Below are 20,220 nucleotides of genomic sequence, written 5' to 3'. Positions count from 1 at the left end.
GAATAAAAAAATCTTTCCAGGAAAACTCCATAGGCAAAGATTTATAAGACTTCTGGCCAAAAGAAAAGATTTCATGAGTATGACCGAAAAAAGACAAAAGATTTCACGAGACTTATAAATAGGCTTACGAGCTTATCTTATTTGGTAAAGAGAATCTCTCTCCATCACTGGCTCTCTGTCTCTGTGGGCTACCAGAAACCACTCAAAATCAACAACTAGAGCTGCTCCACTCTCTCTTCCACCAAACAGTCGCCGCCGTCGTCCGCATCATCAACATCGGTTCATCAAGAAAAGAAGAAGATGAAGAAGCAGCAAAACCCCAGTCTCTGCGACCCGCACGTCGGGGGCTCGTGCGGGTCGTTCAAGAGGAGGTGCAGCCGGCTGGTGAAAGAGCAGAGGGCGCGCTTCTACATCCTCCGCCGCTGCGTCGCCATGCTCATCTGTTGGCACGACTGCGGCGACACTTGACCGTAGCTGGATCCGTGCTGAATCCATTTTTGGTCCGTTTGCTGCCATTTCGGAGTCAGGTGTTCGCGTATATACACACTCATATAATCAAAAAATGCAGCAAGCATAATTTTCCTTTTCCAGTCACCCGCAGAGAGAAGACCGTTGTAGTATATATGCATATCATACTGGGAAACCCAGAAAATCAAGAGATATGTACATGATATATTAGTATATATTTGGATGAGCATGTCTCGAGTTCTTCTACTTTTACCATGAATGCATGATGAGTATCATTGGCTCGTTTCGAGTAATACAGATCTATATGCACGAGTTAGATGACCAACGGGAAACTTGTAATAACGTGGAATTATACCAAGAAATCACGCTTTGATTCGAGTTTTAAGTCCCTATGTATAGAAAGATGCTTATGATAATTACATACAACAAGAAAAGATGAATTTGCAATACAAACCGGTCAGCGAAAAGTGCCATGTATGTAAAAATTCCATCAAGTCATACCAGCAGAACCGAGCATTGGATCCCCTGGTATGAATGAAGGAAGGACGACAAGATGCTATATCTGTTCTCATTTTCATTATTCTCTTCTCAAAGACTTGGTTACAGTGAATCCATCTAAACCATTAATTTGACCCTCACCACGTTCGACACGGGATTCGTTGGATTTAATCAACTAGCCAGGTCATATAGATACGAACTCGATGCATCGGATCTGTACAGTAATTTTTTTCTGCTTTTTTTTTTTTTTTGTCATACTATATTTCGTTTGTCCTTTCACACATATGCTTTCTGCACCTTCCATTTGTTTTATTTTTGGCTCAGCCTTTTTATCGTCAGATTTCGATTCCTCTTATTGATAAAATCTTCTTCAAGATCAACAATATAAATTTTAAAACTTAAATTTCTGCTCTTCATGTGCCGTAAATAATCCATAAATCCAAACCATCTGTGAAAAAGATCCATCTTTTTTTTCTTTTCTTTTCTGGGTCTGAGAAAAGGATCAATCTTCACACGTCCTTTCATGTAAAAGGTAATGTTTTCAAGGAGATGAAGAAATGCTATTCCAGGGCTGAGCAGACAGCAAGATATTTAGAACAGTGTGCATCGTACAAAATTTTAACACAGTGATCGATAGCGCATTTTCCATTTCTTCTTTTTCCTCCTTAAAAATTGTAACTATTGATTATTTTTCCTAAAAGGAAATTTCCAATGGTATGTAGTCATCATGTTATTTCAATATTTTTACAAAAAATAAAGAGAACGACATAATCAATATTTTTGATGATTAATCTAAAAATGAAATAATGACTTGCCTCCATATAATTCCTTGCTAATTTTTTTCAATTACAGGGACCCGACATGTAAGCCAATTGCGAGGAGAGAATTCAAAAGCTATTGTAAAATAAAGATTGTCTCAAACTTAAGTGTTCCATATAATAAAGGAGTGGTACCAAAGAACACTATAAAAACAAAAATTTTGTTTGACTTGATTTGACTGTAATGTGGGGTCTTTACTCAATTAGGAAAAATAATCAATAATATTACACGAACATATGGTTCATAAAATAACTATACACATGCACAATTCTTTATTTATTTTTTATTTCTTTTTGCGTTGCCTTTTCTCGGGGTAACCTAAACTAGTCCTCTCATAATTATTTTCAAGTCAATCGTGTAAATTCTATTTGCTATATTTTGTATATAATTGTTGGGACAAAGTGAAAAGGGAAAGAAATGAAAGCAGTCGTATTTGGTGGGAAAGAGTAACTGGAGACTGCAAAAGCTACCTAGATCGAGCACTTGTCTGATCACAACAGTGTCGACCTTTGATTTTTGCACTGATATAAAAAGGGGTAATAGTGACACTCGCGGGAAGTGTGATAAAAATATATATATATTTGGAACAATATCAGATACATCTCACATTTTATTTCATGACTTATATTTCTCTACCCTCAAAAATTCCAAATTTATGCAATAATTTTACTTTGAATACCACTTTAAACATTCGCATCAATTACAGTTATGAAAATAACATTTGGTATTTTTGCTTCGGGTTAGGTGAATGGTATTCACTAAATATATAAGTAGCCATTTATTGTCGATATTTTTTTCCAAATTTATTGGCTTAACATTTATGTACATTATTGACATGGTTGCTTCTTTTTTTTCACATATTTGATTATATCCAAATGAACTAATTTAGAGATTTATATCTTAGGCTCAACGGAATCTTTCTTGCTCTCTCTATGTGTTTGTATTTCTTTTTTCTTTTTTTCGGAATGAAATATTAGCTGTAAACATTCAATCATCTAATAATTCCACATGCATGTGCCAATATAATCATAGAAGATGTTGATCCTCATTAAATTCAGGATAACTGCGGCCCCATCTTAAGTTACGTCAAAATGATTAAGGTCCACCGATTTCTAGGGGAAAGCGCTAAACCTAATCTTCTCATCCTCTCTCCCCCTGATTAAGGTGACGTTTGACGGTGCGCACGGGGGGGTTGGTGGAAAGAAGCAGTAAAAGAGGAAAAGTAAAATAGCTATCGATAATTTAGAGTGTCCTTACGCTGATCTGTAGGACTGGATAAGAGCGAAAATAGTTTAGGCTACCTTTAGAGGACGGGATAAAAGTTGGGGATATGATGACCTTATCACATCTTGTGTTTGGTTCTTATTCAAAATAGGGTGAGGTGGAATGTAAGAAGGATATTACTTGGATAAAATATCTCATATATGAACGGATAAATGTGGATGGAATTTATTTTTGTATATAGTATCAAAGTTATTTTTCTTGATTAATAGACTTCTTAAAAATGTAAATAATATAAAATTCCAATACAAAAAGAGAATTAGGAAACCAAAAAAAAAAACAATTTTTTTAATTTAATTTGTTCTTATTTTTATTTATATAATTGAATTTATTTCTATTATATAATGTATACATATATATGTATCTATATTTATTAAAGAATGGGAAGATGGGGGTTCAAATCCTCACATTCTCAAGAGAGGTTAGAATGAGGACGATTAAGTTTTAAATATGGGTTTCGACTCTTACACCCTGTAAGGAAGTATGGCAAAAATATGAGAATGAAAGTTAGGATGGGAGTAGAGTAGGATTAACAAAAAAATATATTTACATTTATTACATATTTTATGTATATTACTAGATATTCAAAAATGATGCAAGGGAATAATAAAAGAAAAAGAGAGAGAGAGGGAAACAAAAAAACAAAACCGAGAGAGAGAGAGAAGTAAAAAAGTAAAGTTGGACAACCTAAATTTCATACAATAACTCAAACTTGAAAATGACGTTTCTTATTCTTGAAGGTAAGGGTTTCTAAAAGAAACCTTACCGTCTCTTTCTCCTTTTGCTCTGTGGCTCTGGTGCGCGTTAAAGTTTCACGAATCCTATGTAATTATTTGGTTCACATCAAAGCTCCACTAAAACAATATGAGAGTTGATTAGGGAATCAAAGCGCTTTCTTATCTATAATTCTCTAGTTCAAATCGAAGGTTCACAAAAGTATCAAATGAGTTGAAACTCATTTTCCTTTGTAATTCTCTAGTTCATGTTGAAATTTCAAGAAAGCAGTAAGAGAGTCAAAGCACTAAACTTTTTAGAATCACGAAGGCAAATAATCATGATTTTTCTCTTTTACTAGATTCGGCATTCAGGGGCCAATCTGTATCATTAACATCAATGCCATTGTAGCCAATTTACATTTCTTGTCATGGTCAAACTTGTGATTGTGGAATGCTGCAATGAACTCCTTTACTATAAGGTTGAGATCATACGATAATCATGGATTGATTACTGGAGGCTATCTTTTGTTTGTGCATTTGTGATTTCTTTAGGAATCGTGAAAAAACTCTTACCGTTTTCGTTTGCACATTTTTTGGTCCATTTACACTGATATATAGTTTCTATCGAATAACGGACATGATAAAATATGATAACAACTGTCTTATTTACTGTGATTCACCAAGCAGCAAATGGGATAAAACAAAATCTCTAAAATTTATATTTTATTCTATCAAGTCCTATCCCGACTAAAAATTCAAATGACGAAACAATTGGCACCAACATAGGAGGAAGCGGAATAATTGCGACGCAACACAAACACACGTTCACACAACACCATGAGTCGAGCAGAAAGACCTCGTAGTGTCATTATCAGGCTTTCCTCCTTTGTTTATTTGCCCTTTTTATGGTGTTAGTCCTTGTTCATTCGTGCATGCACATTTGAGATGGGCATCCTATCATTCCTCCCCGACCTGTAGGGCCAGATTGAAGGCGTTGCCACGCGCAAAGCGAGAGGAGGTTGTGGGTGAAGTGAATACACCTTAACAAGGGACAAAGGAGGCCACGACTCTCTCTTTTTCCTCTTTGCGCAAAAGAGGGGAAAGGAACTCATCAACTCTCTCTCTCTCTCTTTTCCTCCTGTTGCCCTTCACATGGCAAACCCCATGGGCGTGTACCCTTCGAAATGCTGAGGTCCCTTTCTCACCCACACCGCATAACCCATCAACCCTCTTTTAGTCATGTCACCCGTTGCTATCGCGGGACGATCTACCAAGCAACTTGCGAGGAAATCGCTGGCCAGAATGCTAATTCAGACATTTCTATTGTATGAATGTAAACTCAGTCCTAAATCTTTTAAAAAAAAAATTATAGATATTATTCACGTCAACAATTTCCAATTAAAATTGATCGAAATTACTATATTAATAAATTGTTAAAAGGTTTAGAACTAGATTGAACAAATTTAAAAGTTTATGATTAAATTGGTATCCGTATAATAGATTTAGGACTTTCTTTATAATCTTCCCCACTCATTGTTATCAAGGGATAATCCACCAAAGAACTTGCAAGGAAAAATGTCATAGAAGAGTTATTTACATAGCCGAAGTGATGGATAAAACCAATCATGATATCCCAAATTTGTGTTGTGATTAAAATTAAAGAATTTTAAATTTTTTTTATTTATTTATTTTTTATTTATTTATTTATTTATTTATTTTTGTGGTCTCTCCATAGTGACGACCTCATCAACGTACTAGTGTGAGAAATTAAATGCAAAGAATTAAATGCGATGGATAAGAGTTGGATGGGGTCGTACTCATTGAAAGGTAGTAACCCGTGATAAATTGTGATATCATTGTATTTTGAAGCATCGCTCTATTATTTGAAATGTGATCCCACTTGTTATAAGTTGTGAAAAAGGTTCTATGAATTAATATCATTGCATGAAAAGCTTGTTTCGATATAGAATTATCATTTTGCTATTGAACTTTTAACTATGGTCAAGTCTTAGGCTCTATTTATTTTGCGAAAAATGAATTAATTGCTTATGTAACTTACTAAAATAAATGAACAAAAAATATCTTCATTGTCCCTCGAATATATTTAGATATAAATTATTATTTATTCTGAAAATATTTTTCACTAACTAATTACTTCCAGTGATATGAGTGATTACATTTAGATAAATATTTATCAAAACATTCATTTTTCGTAAAATAAATGGAGAATTAAATTTATGTGGCCCAGACAACTCAATGTAAGCCAAGAGGGCCATTGGCAGGCATGTAATGGATGGATCCACTGGAGAGCTCGTGATGGATGAAATCACTACAGGCGTATGTGTCCATAAATATCTTGTCAAAGTCTCTCTCGATTCGATTCGATTCGATTCGGAGAAGAGGACAAAAGAAGATTCAATCCAATTACACTGATCTCGTTTGTGGATCTCTCTATGGCTCAATCGGTCACGTCCGATTTTGTTCTTAGTTATTTATATTGATTTTGGTCTTGTTGATAAATTTCACCATGACTTGACCAACATGATCAGTAAATATCCTTGGTTTTAGACCTTTCCTTCCATTCATGTAATAATTTGATGATTTATCGGATCGGTTTCCATATCGCGATTGAGAAATCAACAATCACTTCACTTAGACAAATTAATCGACAAAAATATGCTTTCATTAATTATAATACTACACACTTAAATTTTTTTTATTAGTAATGATGATGTTTTGTATTAACCCATTTTTTCTGAGTGATATGAATGATCACATATTGGGAAAAATCTTTTAGAAATATTGACTTTTCTTGAAAACAAACGGAGCTCAAAAATAAAATAAGTCAATCAATTCTAGAAATATAATGAAATGTTTGTCTCCTTTCTACGGGGGAAATTGTCCCAAAAGTTCTAAACCTATTTTGTGATAGTCAATTTAGTCTTGAATATTTTAAATAACTTAATTTAATCTTAAACATTTTGACAACTTATCAATTCCATGCTCTACATTTTTTTTATATCAATCTAGTCCTAAATCTATTAATGAGTTGTCACCTTAGTCTCAAATCTTTTAACGATTCGTAAATTTAATAAAACTAGCCGATTTAGATTGGAAATAGCTGACATGGCAAAACCAAAGCCGACTAAACTACTAGATCCCCATATAGCTATTTTTCAACAAAATTAATTGAAATGATTAAATTGACAAATTGTTAAAAAGATTTGGAACTAAATTGGTAAGTCACTAAAAATTTTAGGACTAGATTCATACAATTAAACAGTCTGTGATCAAATTGGCGAGTCATCCAAAAGTTTAGGACTAAATTGGTTGCTATATATTGAGTTTAAGACTTTTTTGGATATTTTCCTCTCTCTGCATGCTGTTGGAGCTTTATTAGTGACTTTAGCAAACTCTAAATTCTACATTTATTATGTATTTATTTTGCAAAAAGTACACGATTTCAAAAATATATTTTTTTTTTACGTGCACGTGCGAACCGTTCAAAGTTTGAATGAGTGGCCACTCCAAAAACATCATCATTCTTCTTCGCGACAAATAATGTTGACTGGCGCTCGTCCTCCATAAGTTTTGTAATAATAGAACATGTACTAAGAAGCAAGCAAAAAAATAATGAAAAAGGAGAAAGTGGTTGGTGATTGGAAAATAGCTGGAGATGTGAAAGGCATCTAACCAAAGAGATAAGATAAGCTTTCTCTTCGTGTTCTTTTGTTCCAACCATGATTGACGCGACCCCATAAAATCTTTCATTTCACCACCACCATCATCCCACGTTAAACAAATATTTGAAATTCCATCAAAATCTGCACATTGCCCCTCTTCATATCTATCATTCCGACTGGAAACACGACTTCTCAAATGACAACCAATCCTATCACAAATCCGAAAAATAAACTACGGAGCATAGCATTGTCTATGTAATTACATTGATTTACATTTAAAATTGCGCTACGCAGGTGTTTTAATCTATACATTATAGGCGAGCAAAGGATGGTAAGATTTCTTTTTCCCTCGTATTTCTCGAGCCACAGAAAGAAAGGCAAATTCCAAATGCTCATCCCATCACGTGTGAGCGAGACTCGTTGATTTTTGCTTTTTGGGGGGTCCGGTTCTCTCTAGAAAAGACTCCATTGCGGTGGCGGAGAGCACACGAACGCAGTCGAGAGGATCGGGATTCTGTGCAGATAAAGAGAAAAGGAAAGCGAAAGAGAGAGAGAGACATCGACATTAGACATGACCTACGTTGGACCAGTTCCAAAGTCTCATGACTTCAGGTGGGCTTGTCTCCTGGGAAGTTGGTTAGTCTTATCACAACTCCGAGTATCGCCCGAACATGTCACCTTTCTGTCCACCTCATTCTCATGTTCAAACCTCGAAGAAAAAGAAAATATAGATATAAATAACTTGAGTTTTCTGAAATCATGCAGAATAGTGCAATATCAAAACTAACCTTGTAACCACTAGCCCAATCACGAAAATTAAAGCTTCTATAAATGGCCTACATCGAAACTCATTGCCCATGGATAAAGAAAAACCGTTTCAACATCAAAAACAAAAAACTAGAGCAAACATATAATAACGGATTCGAAATTGTAACCAAGCATCGCCCATTGGTTCTATCTGATTCATACTCGAAAGTTTCTCTGGCCCTTTGCTAATCGGGGCTAAAATTCCGGAAATTAGAAATGCCAAAATAGGAATAACACTTGATATTATTAGAAATGCCCAGAAAATATCATATTCGTAAAGCAGAAAGAGAAATTGGAAAGTTCGAATTCTCACTTTTCTCAAGAGGTTAAAGGTGATGACGATTTAGTATCAAATATGATTTTTGACTCCACGCCCTATAAGAAGATGGAGTAAGAGTCTAAGAGTGAGAATTATAACAAAAGTAAAATAGAATTGACCCAAAAAAAAGCCCTGCACATTTTGGTACTCTTCTGGTAACAATTTTTTGAAAAGAAAATAACATAAATAATATCTAAATTTTGGCTTAATATGCAATATAATTCATGAATTTTTAATTTGAAATATGGTACATGGATTTTAATTTAATATGTAATATCATATCTAAATTTTTAATTTGTTCAATATGATTCTTGAACTTTTAATACATATTCAATTTAGTTATTAAATTATATAAAATATTTAATATTGTCATTGCATTAATTCAAATTAATAAATAATATTGAACATTTTCATATAATTCATTAATAAAATTGAACACATATCAAAAGTTTATAGATGACATTAAGCATAAAAGTCTAGAGACGACGTTTCACATTGAGTTAAAGTTCATGAATCAAATTAAATAAATTAAAAGTTCAGAGACTACATTATACAATTGTCCAAAGTTCATGAACCACTTATATAATTATCCCATTATTCATATGGTAAAATTCAATATGAACGATCTCATATGTGTAACAACAATGCATATTTTATCGATCCGATTGCACCTCCACGCCCTGAAGTCTTAGTTTCGAGACGTGAACTCGAGTGTCGACACTAACTCGTTTCATCTCGTTTTGGGTGAGGGCAGAATTTTGGAATGGAGAAGGGAAGAGGGGCCAAAATGCAAAGGGAAAAAAAAGATGAAGTTGGAAGTACTTTTGATTTTTTCCATTGAGCTAGCTTTTGATATGGCCCATCTCCAAAGTCCAAACCAAACTTCCCGTTCTTAGCCCATTTTGAACTTCGAGCGCATCAACCATCTTAGACTTATGGGCTGTTCTTGGCCCATGGGCCTGCATGCATCGAGCCTTTCTCATGTGGGCTTTCATCGTGATAAGCCTAATTAAACTTGCACCATGGATCTCCAAATAGACTCGCGTGCTTCGTCCCCTGAAGCTCAGCGCTCTAAATTCTTCTAGCAGCTAGCTATCTCTGCTTTTTGGTATTTATTCATTCGTTAATTATCAAAACCATTCATAATCAAGAAATCAAACTTAATCACACCCTTCTTCCATGTAGCCCCACAATTTTTTAGGTGTCTTTAACTTTCATTTCATTACCGACCAAAAAAAAAATCATTTCATTAACGATTCACTTTTCTTGATAAGTATTAAGAATGCATTTAATTCTGCTTAACCAAGAGACCGATGAGTCTCTGAAGCTTTTTGGAAAAAAAAAAAATTAGAGATGTCTGGCAAATAAATTCTAAGCCACTATGAGAAAATCTGAGGTCCGTCGGACCTCAAAAATCGAATCAAATGCATCCTAAGGACTATACTCAAAACGGGAAAAGAAGACGACAAAATCTGAGGTCCGACGCTAAAACGACCTGTCGTCGCGGGGAAGTGATCCCGTAGCGTCGACCACGCCAACTACCTTTCATTCGTGCCCGTCGATATTCCAACGAACTCCAGTCCTCCTCCCCCTCTCCGTCTCGGTCGCGCTCCCCGCACGCCGACCTTCGATTTCGACCGGCGGTTCTCTCGAGCTCCCGCGCGTCCGCCGATCCGAGCGTCCGCCGGATTCACCTCGTCGGAGCCGCCATGGGTTGCTCCTCTTCGCTTCCAGGTAATCCCCGGTCCCCGGCCGTGCGCGCGTTCCTCGCGGACGGTCCCGTCGGCGGCGAGCCGTATCGAGCTCGAGCTCCGGTCGAGCCGCGTCCTTCCTCCGCCTGCGCGGATACCGCTGGCTGTCGCGGGAGGTTTTCCCGCGTTTTTGGAGTCGCGTGTGTTCTTCTATATGTTGGCAGTAGTCGAGTGTGTAGATCGGGGCTAGGGTTTGGCGAATTCGATGGGTGGAATTGTTTGCGCGGTAGCTGCGAGATTGGGGATTTGATGAACGCCTCTAGTTAGTGAATCTGCTCTGTGCTTGATTGGCTCGACGTTCGGGTTATTGCAGATAGGGCTTCTGGGAGATTGGGCGGGCTCAATTCGGAGAACGGTGCAGTGAACGACGCGAAGAACCTGCGTGTTAAGGTGCGGTTGCTACGTGTGATCATTTCTTTCTTTCTTGTCTGGTCGGTCTGCTGGTATGAAATCTTATTTCTAGGTGGCACTTGGTGTGATTAAGGTGATGACCTCGATTGTTTAGAAGTCTCCTGCGTAGTTGGATTATGGTGGCGTGATATGCAACATCCTCATAAGTCATTGCTGCTTTATATAGCTTCAGCATCTGAATATCTCGTGAATTTTTTATTTTATTGGCCTCATATTTTAGCATTTTCTTGATTCCTCGCAATCATGCTAATACCATCCTTGTTTGGGGTATCCATTCGCAATGCAGTATGTTGATATCATGAAGGCATCTGACATTTCTTATCCAGACACGACATTAGTTCATTAAAGAAATGCATAGCAACATCAAGGCTATGTCAGTTTAGTAGTTAGTTTCAGTGTTGACAAGCCATCTCGAGTCATTAAGTTTATAAAGTCTGTTCCTTTAAGATGTAAATTCTACATGTTAGTTGGCACAGAGCAATCTCTGTTCCTGCATCACATACACAATCGCAGGGATACCGTTTCGCTAAGTAGTCCTCTAATGCCATTTAGTCCTTGGAGTAGAATTAGGAAAGGCAGTCTTATATGTGACTTTACTGAATACTTACTACAGTTGGTCTTACTAAGCTATTCCAATCTACTAAAATCTTTTTTCTCTGGATTGGTCATCTATGGGATCATTGTCACGACCATAACAACAAGCTATGCCTTGCTGGGATTGGCTACCCAAATCTTTTACCTGTTTTACTCTACTTTGTTAGTCTTCTCTCTGGATCAAGACTTCATGTCCTTGTTTGCCTGTACGAGTTTCTTTCAAACTAACGTTGTCCAATATAACACTTCTACCGATAACTTTGGACTCTATTGATGATAAGAGAAGATCTCCATATTTCTGAGCACTGCACTTTACATTACTTGAACAAATTTTCTGATTGAATCATACCAATTCTCCCAGTTGCAAATATATCTTGAGGGGAAATGGTAGAATCTGATTCCTCTTATTTTCCCTCTCCACCCCCCACCCAAAAAAGAGCATAGATGTGCTGTTAAAAAACTCCACCAACTCCAGAAAGAGGGCATAGACATGGTATGCATGTGAGTTGCACTATGTGTTTCTATTAGTTGGGAAGCTCACAATAGCATTTATGCTCAGTGCTACGATATATAGCCTTCAACCAATCCTGATGTCGTTAACCTCCTTATCATGTCTGCAGCTTGTACTTCTAGGGGATTCTGGTGTTGGGAAAAGTTGCATTGTACTTCGCTTTGTCCGTGGTCAGTTTGATCCAACATCTAAGGCAAGGAATTCCATACTTTTCATAATTTGCCCATTTCAGTTGGTTCAGGCTTTGGGAAATTTCATTCTTTATTTTATTGGAGTTCCTAATTCTGTTCTTAACCATTTACCTTGATTTCTGAAATTTTGATTTGTAATAGTCAGGTTTTTTGGGTCTTATTTGCAGGTGACTATTGGAGCATCATTCCTGTCACAGACCATAGCTTTGCAAGATTCTACGACAGTTAAGTTTGAAATATGGGACACTGCTGGTCAAGAGAGGTATTAAATTGTGCAATTTATGTTTTCTTTTGAATTTTCATATTTTAAGAAGTGGGGTGATGGAAACTTCCTTCAACCATTTATCTATCCTGAACACACAGAGAAGAATTTACTGGTTTTCCTTATACAGGTATGCTGCCCTGGCCCCACTTTACTATCGGGGTGCTGCGGTTGCAGTAGTGGTTTATGATATAACAAGCCCGGAATCATTTCAAAAAGCTCAGTACTGGGTCAAGGTAGGGGCTCGGGGATTGCAGCAGTTATATTTTAATGCACACTTTCCTGTTTACCTTTTCGTTTAAGGTGAATTTTGGTAGAAGTTGTTGGAGAGTGATCCTCAAAAACCTTGCAGGGATGAATAACATTGACTGGGTTTTAAAAAGAATAGCTACTACCATCTTTGATGTTTTTGACTGAATGATGTATGGTATGAAAATAATCTCTGTGGTGGAAGCCAAGACTTGGGTTTTCTGTGTGTGTGTGTGTGTGTGTGTGTGTTGTCAAGATTGTCTAAGTTCCATAATGACCCTTTTTCGTGGAATATCGATGTGGTCTTTGTGATGATGGTATGATTTAGGTTGTTCTAGTGCATCTAGAGTTGAGAAAAAGAAAGAGAAAGAAAAGCGTGTAAAGTAAGGATATACTCTGGGATGTCAAAAGACATTGAAATAGAATGCCAGGCCAATATATCTAAAAGTTCTTTTCTTTTGGTTGGATGAATATAAACAGAAGTTAGGTAGCTAGGTATTTTCACTTCTAGAGTATGGTTAAATCAAGTAGAAAACTGGGTGCTACTGATGCTGCTCATTCCACACACACACACACAAACACTTTATGTGAGCCCTAAATACTAGTGTACTGTTACAGTAATATCACTTCATTTAGTATCTAATGACCTGATTTTCCTCTCTTTATATTCAATATGGAGTTTTATCCTCCTCTCTTAATATCTCATGGTATTCATTGTGTGCCGAAATATTAGTATACTGTTACAGTAACCGTCACTTTGTACTCTTAATAGCTCAATGACCTGATATTTTCTCTCTTATCTTTCAGTATGGAGTTTTATTTTGATATATTTGATGAAGATTCTGTTCATGTACAATGTATAGTTTTGTTTCATAGGAGCTTCAAAAACATGGAAGCCCTGATATGGTTATGGCTCTGGTTGGAAATAAAGCTGACCTTCAGGAGAATAGAGAAGTGACGGTCCAAGTGAGTGTGACACTCTGCAATTGGTTATATTCTGGAATATATGTCTATAGGGATTCTTCTTCCACAAATGTAACTGCTAACACAGGAAATTGCTGTCATTGTTCCTGTAGGATGGCATTGACTATGCTGAGAAGAACGGCATGTTTTTCATTGAGACATCTGCTAAAACTGCAGATAATATAAATCAGCTGTTTGAGGTATATATGTCTGACATATAAGAATTATGGCATGGTTTAATTGATAATATGCCTTGTGTTCATAAATACTTCTATGGCCCTCGTAAACTTCTAGCAGTTCTACGTAAAGAACATGGTTTTGTTCTATATTCATCTTTGATTTGATTTGCCCCATTAGCATTTGTCTCGTTCCATTATATGGTAGTAGTTGTTGCTGTTATTGAAGTGAAAGTTCTGATAGATTTGTTCCTTTGCTTCACTCAGCTCCAATCTTGATCGATTTTTGTTATCAGAAGGAATGTTGAAGTAATGATTGATGTAGTTGATTAAATTCTTTGAATATTAATAAAACGAATCTCTATTTGGTTTGTGGTGGCGATATTGTTTTCGCAAAACCTAGTGGAGTACTGCTGGCACCATTCTTTCATCCATCAAGCGATTATAATAATTGTCATGCGATGTTCCTCTTGAGCACAAATCAATTTTTTTTTAAAAGTATTATAGCAGTTTCTAAGTACTATATATTGAAATTGTTCTTTTGCTCTCAGGAAATTGCCAAGCGACTTCCACGTCCAACACCGTCATGATTGGGAAGTTCATACCGTGTTTAAAGCCGCAGATGATGTTATTGGAGTCTTCAACGGCGGTGATGTAAAATATCTATCCCAATGTATACCTCCTGTCCTGGAATTCTTTGGTCGACAGTTACTTTCATTTGTCCATGAATTCACTCCACATAAGTTGTAAGATGATCAATCCTCAATTGTACCAGAGAGAGCTTGCGAATGTGACATGGAAAGGAAACCCAGTGGTGATTCAGACCGATGTGGCCAACGATTTCGCTTGGCAAACTCGAACTTCATAATGACCTTTACTAGCCTGATTATAACTCGAATGCTGCTTGAACTTGAGATCCCTACATTTTCCCTTTCTGTCATTCCTAAATTTGATAAAAACGATAGAGGAATTCCGTGAGTATTGATGTGATAGGAGGATGAAGATGCGTCTAGTATATGCAACAACTGCACCCTTGCATCTGATCTCTCTGCATGGCTAAAAGAAGAAAACGAAATCATCTTCCTGTCTCCGTGTATATCATGACACGAAACGCAACTACCTTTTTCCTAAAGTTCCCTTTTTCGACGATCGTCGCTCTCCTTTCAATTCAAAAGTGGCCAGATGAAGGTTCGAAAACGACCTCTTTCCTTACCCAGAAGCTTCCAAAAGATTCAGGGCCGCTGCGTGGCGGCAAATCGCAGAAGCTTTCAAACCCCTATTAACTAATCTCGTTGCGCTTTTGTTTTCGAGTGCAATCAGGGGCTAATCTATGTTACGCTTATGCCACCTACCTCCTCATCTCAATAATGGGAGTGGCCATGAACCAATGGTCACGACATGAAGTAATAATGCCTGCGCGTCGAAGTCCCTTTCCCATTTGTCTATTCGAAGCAAATGTCATGTCCACCTAATCTTGAGCTAAATCTCGTGTACTCCCATGAACTTGTGATCAATGGCCAGCTGCAACTACGCCAACCATAATCTTCCACCACATCTTCTCTCCTCCTGTCATTGCACTCGTATGACTTTCTCCTCCTCCCCTTCTTTCCATTCGCAGGCCCCCCATTTATTTGTTTATTTTCCTTAGCAATCGAGTTGGTTTTCAACGTCTTTCATTTGAAAAAGAACAGAATAAGAGAAATATTAGGTGGGCTGGCAGGCAGGTAACCCGCGAATCCTCATTGAATCCGACATGTCCTTTGCGTAAAACCTCTCGTGATGAAATGAATAGCTCGGTTGAAAAAATGTACGATTCAAATGTGCACGAGAGATCCCTCGAAGATTTTAATAGACATCATGATCGTTACCTTAGATTCTTGTCATCCTTGAGTTGGTTAATGTCAATGAGAAATGATTTTTCCGTAATTCGTTTTCGCATTTTCTCCGCCCGAAATTGGGCCATGATTATCGTGTACGGGAGGACCTATCTTACCGACTCCAGGAGATTGCTTCCTTTGTTTTCCCCTAATGACAATCAATCGAGAGGGGAATAACACGAGGGGTCCCACCGAGCGATGTTTTGAATGCCGTACACGTTACGGCACCGGATTGGACCGGGTCCGACATCACCGGCCACGACGACATTGTCACCGTCTACGTGTGCCCGCCGGCCGCCTTCACACCTCGCCACGCGGCTCCATTTCTCCTTCTCCGAAAGAGCCCCTCCCCCAAACATTTTTGGGTTTTTCTTTTCTTTTCTTTTTTCGTGCGCGTCTGGGAAAGGCGTCGAGGAAAGATCGAGTTGACTTCTGGTTCTAGGATAACTGTCATTGGGCAAAGTCCTCGATAAGCACGCGGTTAATTCCAGGCTAGACATGGGAATCGGATCTCATATCTTGCTATCAATTGTATTGGTCTGGAGAAAGAAATCATTCATAAAAAACATTCGAAAAATTATTTTTCTATCTTTTCCTGATCTCACAAGTTACGAATATATGTATTCTCCCAAAAAAAAAAAAAAACTTATAAATGATCTGACACGAATAAAAATGTCGAGGATTTGTCCGTCGTAACCAATCAAATTTATTCAAAAAGATTGTTGAGAAATCAAAAGATAATTTAAAAAATATATAGCGCGGAATTTATCAGGATTAACTCGAATTACTTTCCAAGTATCTAGCACCGCTATAATGAAAAACCGTACTATGCGCCGAAATTCGGATGGTCACGCAAAATGAAAAAAAAAATAAGAAAAGAAAAGAATAGGAGGGGGAAAATAGAAGGAAAAAGGAGAAAAAGAAAAGAAGGAACAGAAATCCCCGGGGCCAAAATGTAAAATCGGCTCCTCGGAGCTCCCGTCACAGGTGACGTCATCGCCGCTTCCCTGCTCCATCTCTCTCTGCAAGTCGCGATCATGGCAACAGTAAAAAACAGCCGGAAGGAAGCAAACAAAATAAGGAGGAGACGACTCGGTGATCCTTCCGAGCATGCCGCCTACGACTCTCGTCTCCAACCTCCTCCTCCTCCTCCTCCTCTTCTCTTCCGAATCCGAATTCGAGCTCCAAATCCCGCCCCGGTCGCCGGATTCCTCCCCTCCGATTCTCTCCCGTTGACCTCGAGTCTGTCGGTCCCGGCTCGATCCGGCAACTGATTCTTCGTTCTGTTGGATTGCTTCTCGGTCCTTTTTAGCCGCCGCCGATGGAGATGGAGACGGAGGATCGGCGGAGCGACGAGGCGTCGCCGAGCCGGCTCGTGGAGTCGATCAAGGAGGTCGCCGGCCTGCCGGAGTGCAGGAACTGCTGCAAGCGGATGTACGGCAACCTGGTGCGCAGGATAAAGCTGCTGAGCCCCCTGTTCGAGGAGCTGAGGGACGGCGGCGGCGGCGGGGGAGAGGTCGGGGAGGAAGGTCGGAGAGGGTTTGAGATGCTGCGGGCTGCCCTGGATTCCGCCGTGGTGGTGCTGAGGTCGGTCAATCAAGGGAGTAAGCTGTACCAGGTAAGGGTGCCCGTTGTTCCCGAGTGGTGTGGTCGAGGGGATTGTTCCGGATGATTGAATTGTGCTTCGAGTCGTGATGGTTTTGGTTGGCGAAATTTCGAGTTTTGATGAATTTGGAAGGGTGGGATGTGAATTCTAGCTTTATCGCGCTTGGCGAGCGGCTTTGCAATGATTAGTTGAGTTTTGATCATTTAGGCCTGGTTTTGCGATGCTTGATTGCAGTTTGTGTGCTTCGAGGGTGTGTGGAGATGCTTATTTTTGTGGATGAGAATGCGAAAAAATTCGAATTTTGTTAACCCCCATTAAACTTTTGAACCCTCAAATTCCTTTGCCTCTGAGGCTAAGGAAGAAAGTAGGGGCGCAACTTCATGATCATTAGTTGCTTGCCATAAATTTAGATTTTATTCTCTGATTGAACATAGGGGCATCATTTTCTAGCAGCTGCAATGTTCACGACACGAGAAAACTGAGAATGTCATATCATATATATTGTTTTTTTCACTTCTTTTGCTCCATTGGTTCATATCTAACTCAAGTATTTTACTATAATAAGCAACAGTAGATCATTTTTTGGTTACCAAAACGAAATCTTCAGTTGATGTAGGTTGTTCTTTCTCGCTAAGCATTTTTTCTTTTTTTATGTATCGTGCTCCAGGCTTTTCAAATTGACAAGAGCGCTGTGAAATTCCATCAGTTGACAGGACAAATTGAAGCTGCTTTGAGTATGATCCCCTATGAGAGACTAGATATATCAGAGGAAGTTCGAGAACAGGTAAGATTTCCGACTTTAACATATGAACTAAAGCATATCTTATTTTCTTTGTCTGATTTAGTTCTTCCATGAATTGGATATGTGATCGAGTCGTACAGCACAATGATTTTCAATGCTTGGACTAAAATTGGAGGATAGGGTGTAGTATTCCCCCCGCTGATGTGATGCAAATTGGAAAAGGGGGAACGATTGTGCAAAAAGTCTTGCGTCACATATGTTGATTTATAGAATTTCAAAGCGAAGTTCCTTTGACATTGTGCAGATTGAACTGGTGCATGCCCAGTTTAAAAGGGCAAATGAAAGAATGGACTCGCCTGATTTACAGCTGGTGATGGACTTAGATATAGCTCAAAGGGAAAACGAACCAGATCTAGCAGTACTGAAACGGCTCTCAGAAAAGCTTCAACTGAAGACTTTAAATGATCTAAAGAGAGAATCGCTTGCTATCCATGAACTGGTTATTTCCAGTGGTGGTGAGCTAGTGGACTGCTCAGAGAGGATGGTGTGGCTGCTTAGGAAGTTGAAGGAGTCTGTAATCAGGGAAAATCCTGAAGTGGCTGCCTCTGAGAGTGAGAAGGGCTTGATAAAGCACAGATCCCCTGTTATTCCAGATGATTTCCGGTGTCCAATATCCCTTGAGTTGATGAAAGATCCGGTCATAGTATCCACCGGACAGGTATATTATGGTTAGCATTTTGATAATTTCATGCCACTCTAGCTATCATCCCTTTGTAGTCATCAAATGGATTCTCTTATTTTACAGACATATGAAAGATCGTGCATCCTGAGGTGGCTTGATGCAGGGCATAAGACGTGTCCCAAAACCCAGCAGACACTACTGCACACAGCCTTAACACCTAATTATGTTCTGAAGAGTTTGATCGCTTTATGGTGCGAGAACAATGGCGTTGAGCTTCCGGAAAAGCAGGAAAAATCCAGAACCAAAAGATCTGGTCGTGTTGCTTCTGAATGCGATCGGGCCGCTATTGATGCCTTGTTAGAGAAGCTAGCCAATGGGAATCCGGAGCAAAAAAGAGGGGCTGCAGGGGAGCTCCGCTTGCTTGCAAAGAGGAATGCAGATAATAGAGTGTGCATTGCGGAGGCAGGAGCGATTCCACTCCTTGTTGATCTATTATCCTCCACAGATTCCCGAACCCAAGAGCATGCGGTTACTGCCCTGCTCAATCTTTCTATAAACGATAGTAACAAAGGGACGATAGTAAATGCAGGGGCTATACCAGACATTGTGGATGTGCTGAAAAACGGAAGCATGGAGGCAAGAGAAAATGCAGCTGCCACCCTGTTCAGTTTATCGGTAATTGATGAGAACAAGGTGGCCATTGGAGCAGCCGGGGCTATCCCTGCCCTTATAAGATTGCTATGCGAAGGCACTCCCAGAGGAAAGAAGGATGCTGCTACTGCAATCTTTAATCTTTCAATCTATCAAGGGAACAAGGCAAGGGCCATTAAGGCCGGTATCGTGGGTCCGCTCATGAGACTGCTGAAGGATGCTGGCGGTGGGATGGTGGATGAGGCATTGGCAATTCTAGCAATCCTTGCGAGCCATCCTGAAGGAAAGGTAGCAATCAGCCAAGCCGAGCCCATCCCTGTGTTGGTGGAGGTTATAAGGACTGGTTCGCCCCGGAATCGAGAGAATGCGGCGGCAGTGCTTTGGTCTCTGTGCTCAGGTGATGTAGAGCAGCTAAAATTTGCGAAAGATCTCGGAGCAGAGGAGGTACTGAAGGAACTAACGGAGAGCGGCACTGACCGCGCCAAGAGAAAAGCCGTGACTCTACTGGAGCTTATCCAACGAGCCGAGACGGCTCCTGAATTGTGACATATGTGTCTGGTGAGAGTGGTTTTGGGAGTGGTTTAAAGAAACGTAAGGTACAGGGAAGGATGTCGGCAAAGAAAGTCTTACATGTAATAATTCTGTTTTCATCATGTACATAATTGATACCTGCAAAGCAGGGTGCACGACAGGTTCGGTCCACAATTTTTCTACCCTCGACTATGAGATTTCTGGGCCCCTCTTAGATGGTTAAAGACGTCACTTTTCCTTTTGCCTCCGCAACTGCCGCTTGCGAGAGAAAGTAAAAAGCCTATTTTTTTTCCTCGGGACAAATACTTTGGAACTCGCTGAATTTGACATGGCCGAACAGAACACGTTCAGTGTGACTGAGGCGGCCATTACAGCAGGAAGGAAGAAATTCCGGATGAGTAAAATCGTCCTTTCTCGTGAAGGGAAAGTAAA

The 20,220-nt window shown here is 39.0% G+C and overlaps 2 protein-coding genes across 2 annotated transcripts; both read left to right on the top strand.

Moving 5' to 3' along the window:
• The first annotated feature begins 10,092 nt into the window (after positions 1–10,092).
• LOC104454239 (ras-related protein RABF1) lies at positions 10,093–14,613 on the top strand. Its single transcript, XM_010069030.3, has 8 exons — positions 10,093–10,325; positions 10,656–10,732; positions 11,968–12,051; positions 12,217–12,311; positions 12,442–12,547; positions 13,437–13,526; positions 13,637–13,723; positions 14,251–14,613. Exons 1-8 carry the CDS (start codon positions 10,301–10,303, stop codon positions 14,287–14,289), a joined length of 603 nt encoding a protein of 200 aa, XP_010067332.1. The 5' UTR covers positions 10,093–10,300; the 3' UTR covers positions 14,290–14,613.
• A 2,035-nt stretch (positions 14,614–16,648) lies between these two features.
• On the top strand, positions 16,649–20,012 carry LOC104454241 (U-box domain-containing protein 14). Its single transcript, XM_010069031.3, has 4 exons — positions 16,649–17,194; positions 17,850–17,966; positions 18,229–18,642; positions 18,730–20,012. Exons 1-4 carry the CDS (start codon positions 16,898–16,900, stop codon positions 19,801–19,803), a joined length of 1,902 nt encoding a protein of 633 aa, XP_010067333.1. The 5' UTR covers positions 16,649–16,897; the 3' UTR covers positions 19,804–20,012.
• The last annotated feature ends 208 nt before the right edge of the window (positions 20,013–20,220 follow it).

This window comes from Eucalyptus grandis, chromosome 7, assembly GCF_016545825.1.
Source record: "Eucalyptus grandis isolate ANBG69807.140 chromosome 7, ASM1654582v1, whole genome shotgun sequence".
NCBI lineage: Eukaryota > Viridiplantae > Streptophyta > Magnoliopsida > Myrtales > Myrtaceae > Eucalyptus > Eucalyptus grandis.
The sequence above is the reverse complement of the archived record's forward strand: the minus strand, read 5'-3'. Positions and strand labels throughout refer to the sequence as shown.

What these genes read in the sequence shown, in the direction of transcription:
- LOC104454239 (XM_010069030.3), top strand. Translation starts at nt 10,301, where the DNA reads ATGGGTTGCTCCTCTTCGCTTCCAG. An exon ending in TTGCTCCTCTTCGCTTCCAG is followed by an intron (nt 10,326 to 10,655) that starts GTAATCCCCGGT and finishes GGGTTATTGCAG; the next exon opens with ATAGGGCTTCTGGGAGATTG. An exon ending in ATATAAATCAGCTGTTTGAG is followed by an intron (nt 13,724 to 14,250) that starts GTATATATGTCT and finishes TTTTGCTCTCAG; the next exon opens with GAAATTGCCAAGCGACTTCC.
- LOC104454241 (XM_010069031.3), top strand. Translation starts at nt 16,898, where the DNA reads ATGGAGATGGAGACGGAGGATCGGCGGAGCGACGAGGCGTCGCCGAGC. An exon ending in AAGGGAGTAAGCTGTACCAG is followed by an intron (nt 17,195 to 17,849) that starts GTAAGGGTGCCC and finishes ATCGTGCTCCAG; the next exon opens with GCTTTTCAAATTGACAAGAG. An exon ending in CAGAGGAAGTTCGAGAACAG is followed by an intron (nt 17,967 to 18,228) that starts GTAAGATTTCCG and finishes GACATTGTGCAG; the next exon opens with ATTGAACTGGTGCATGCCCA.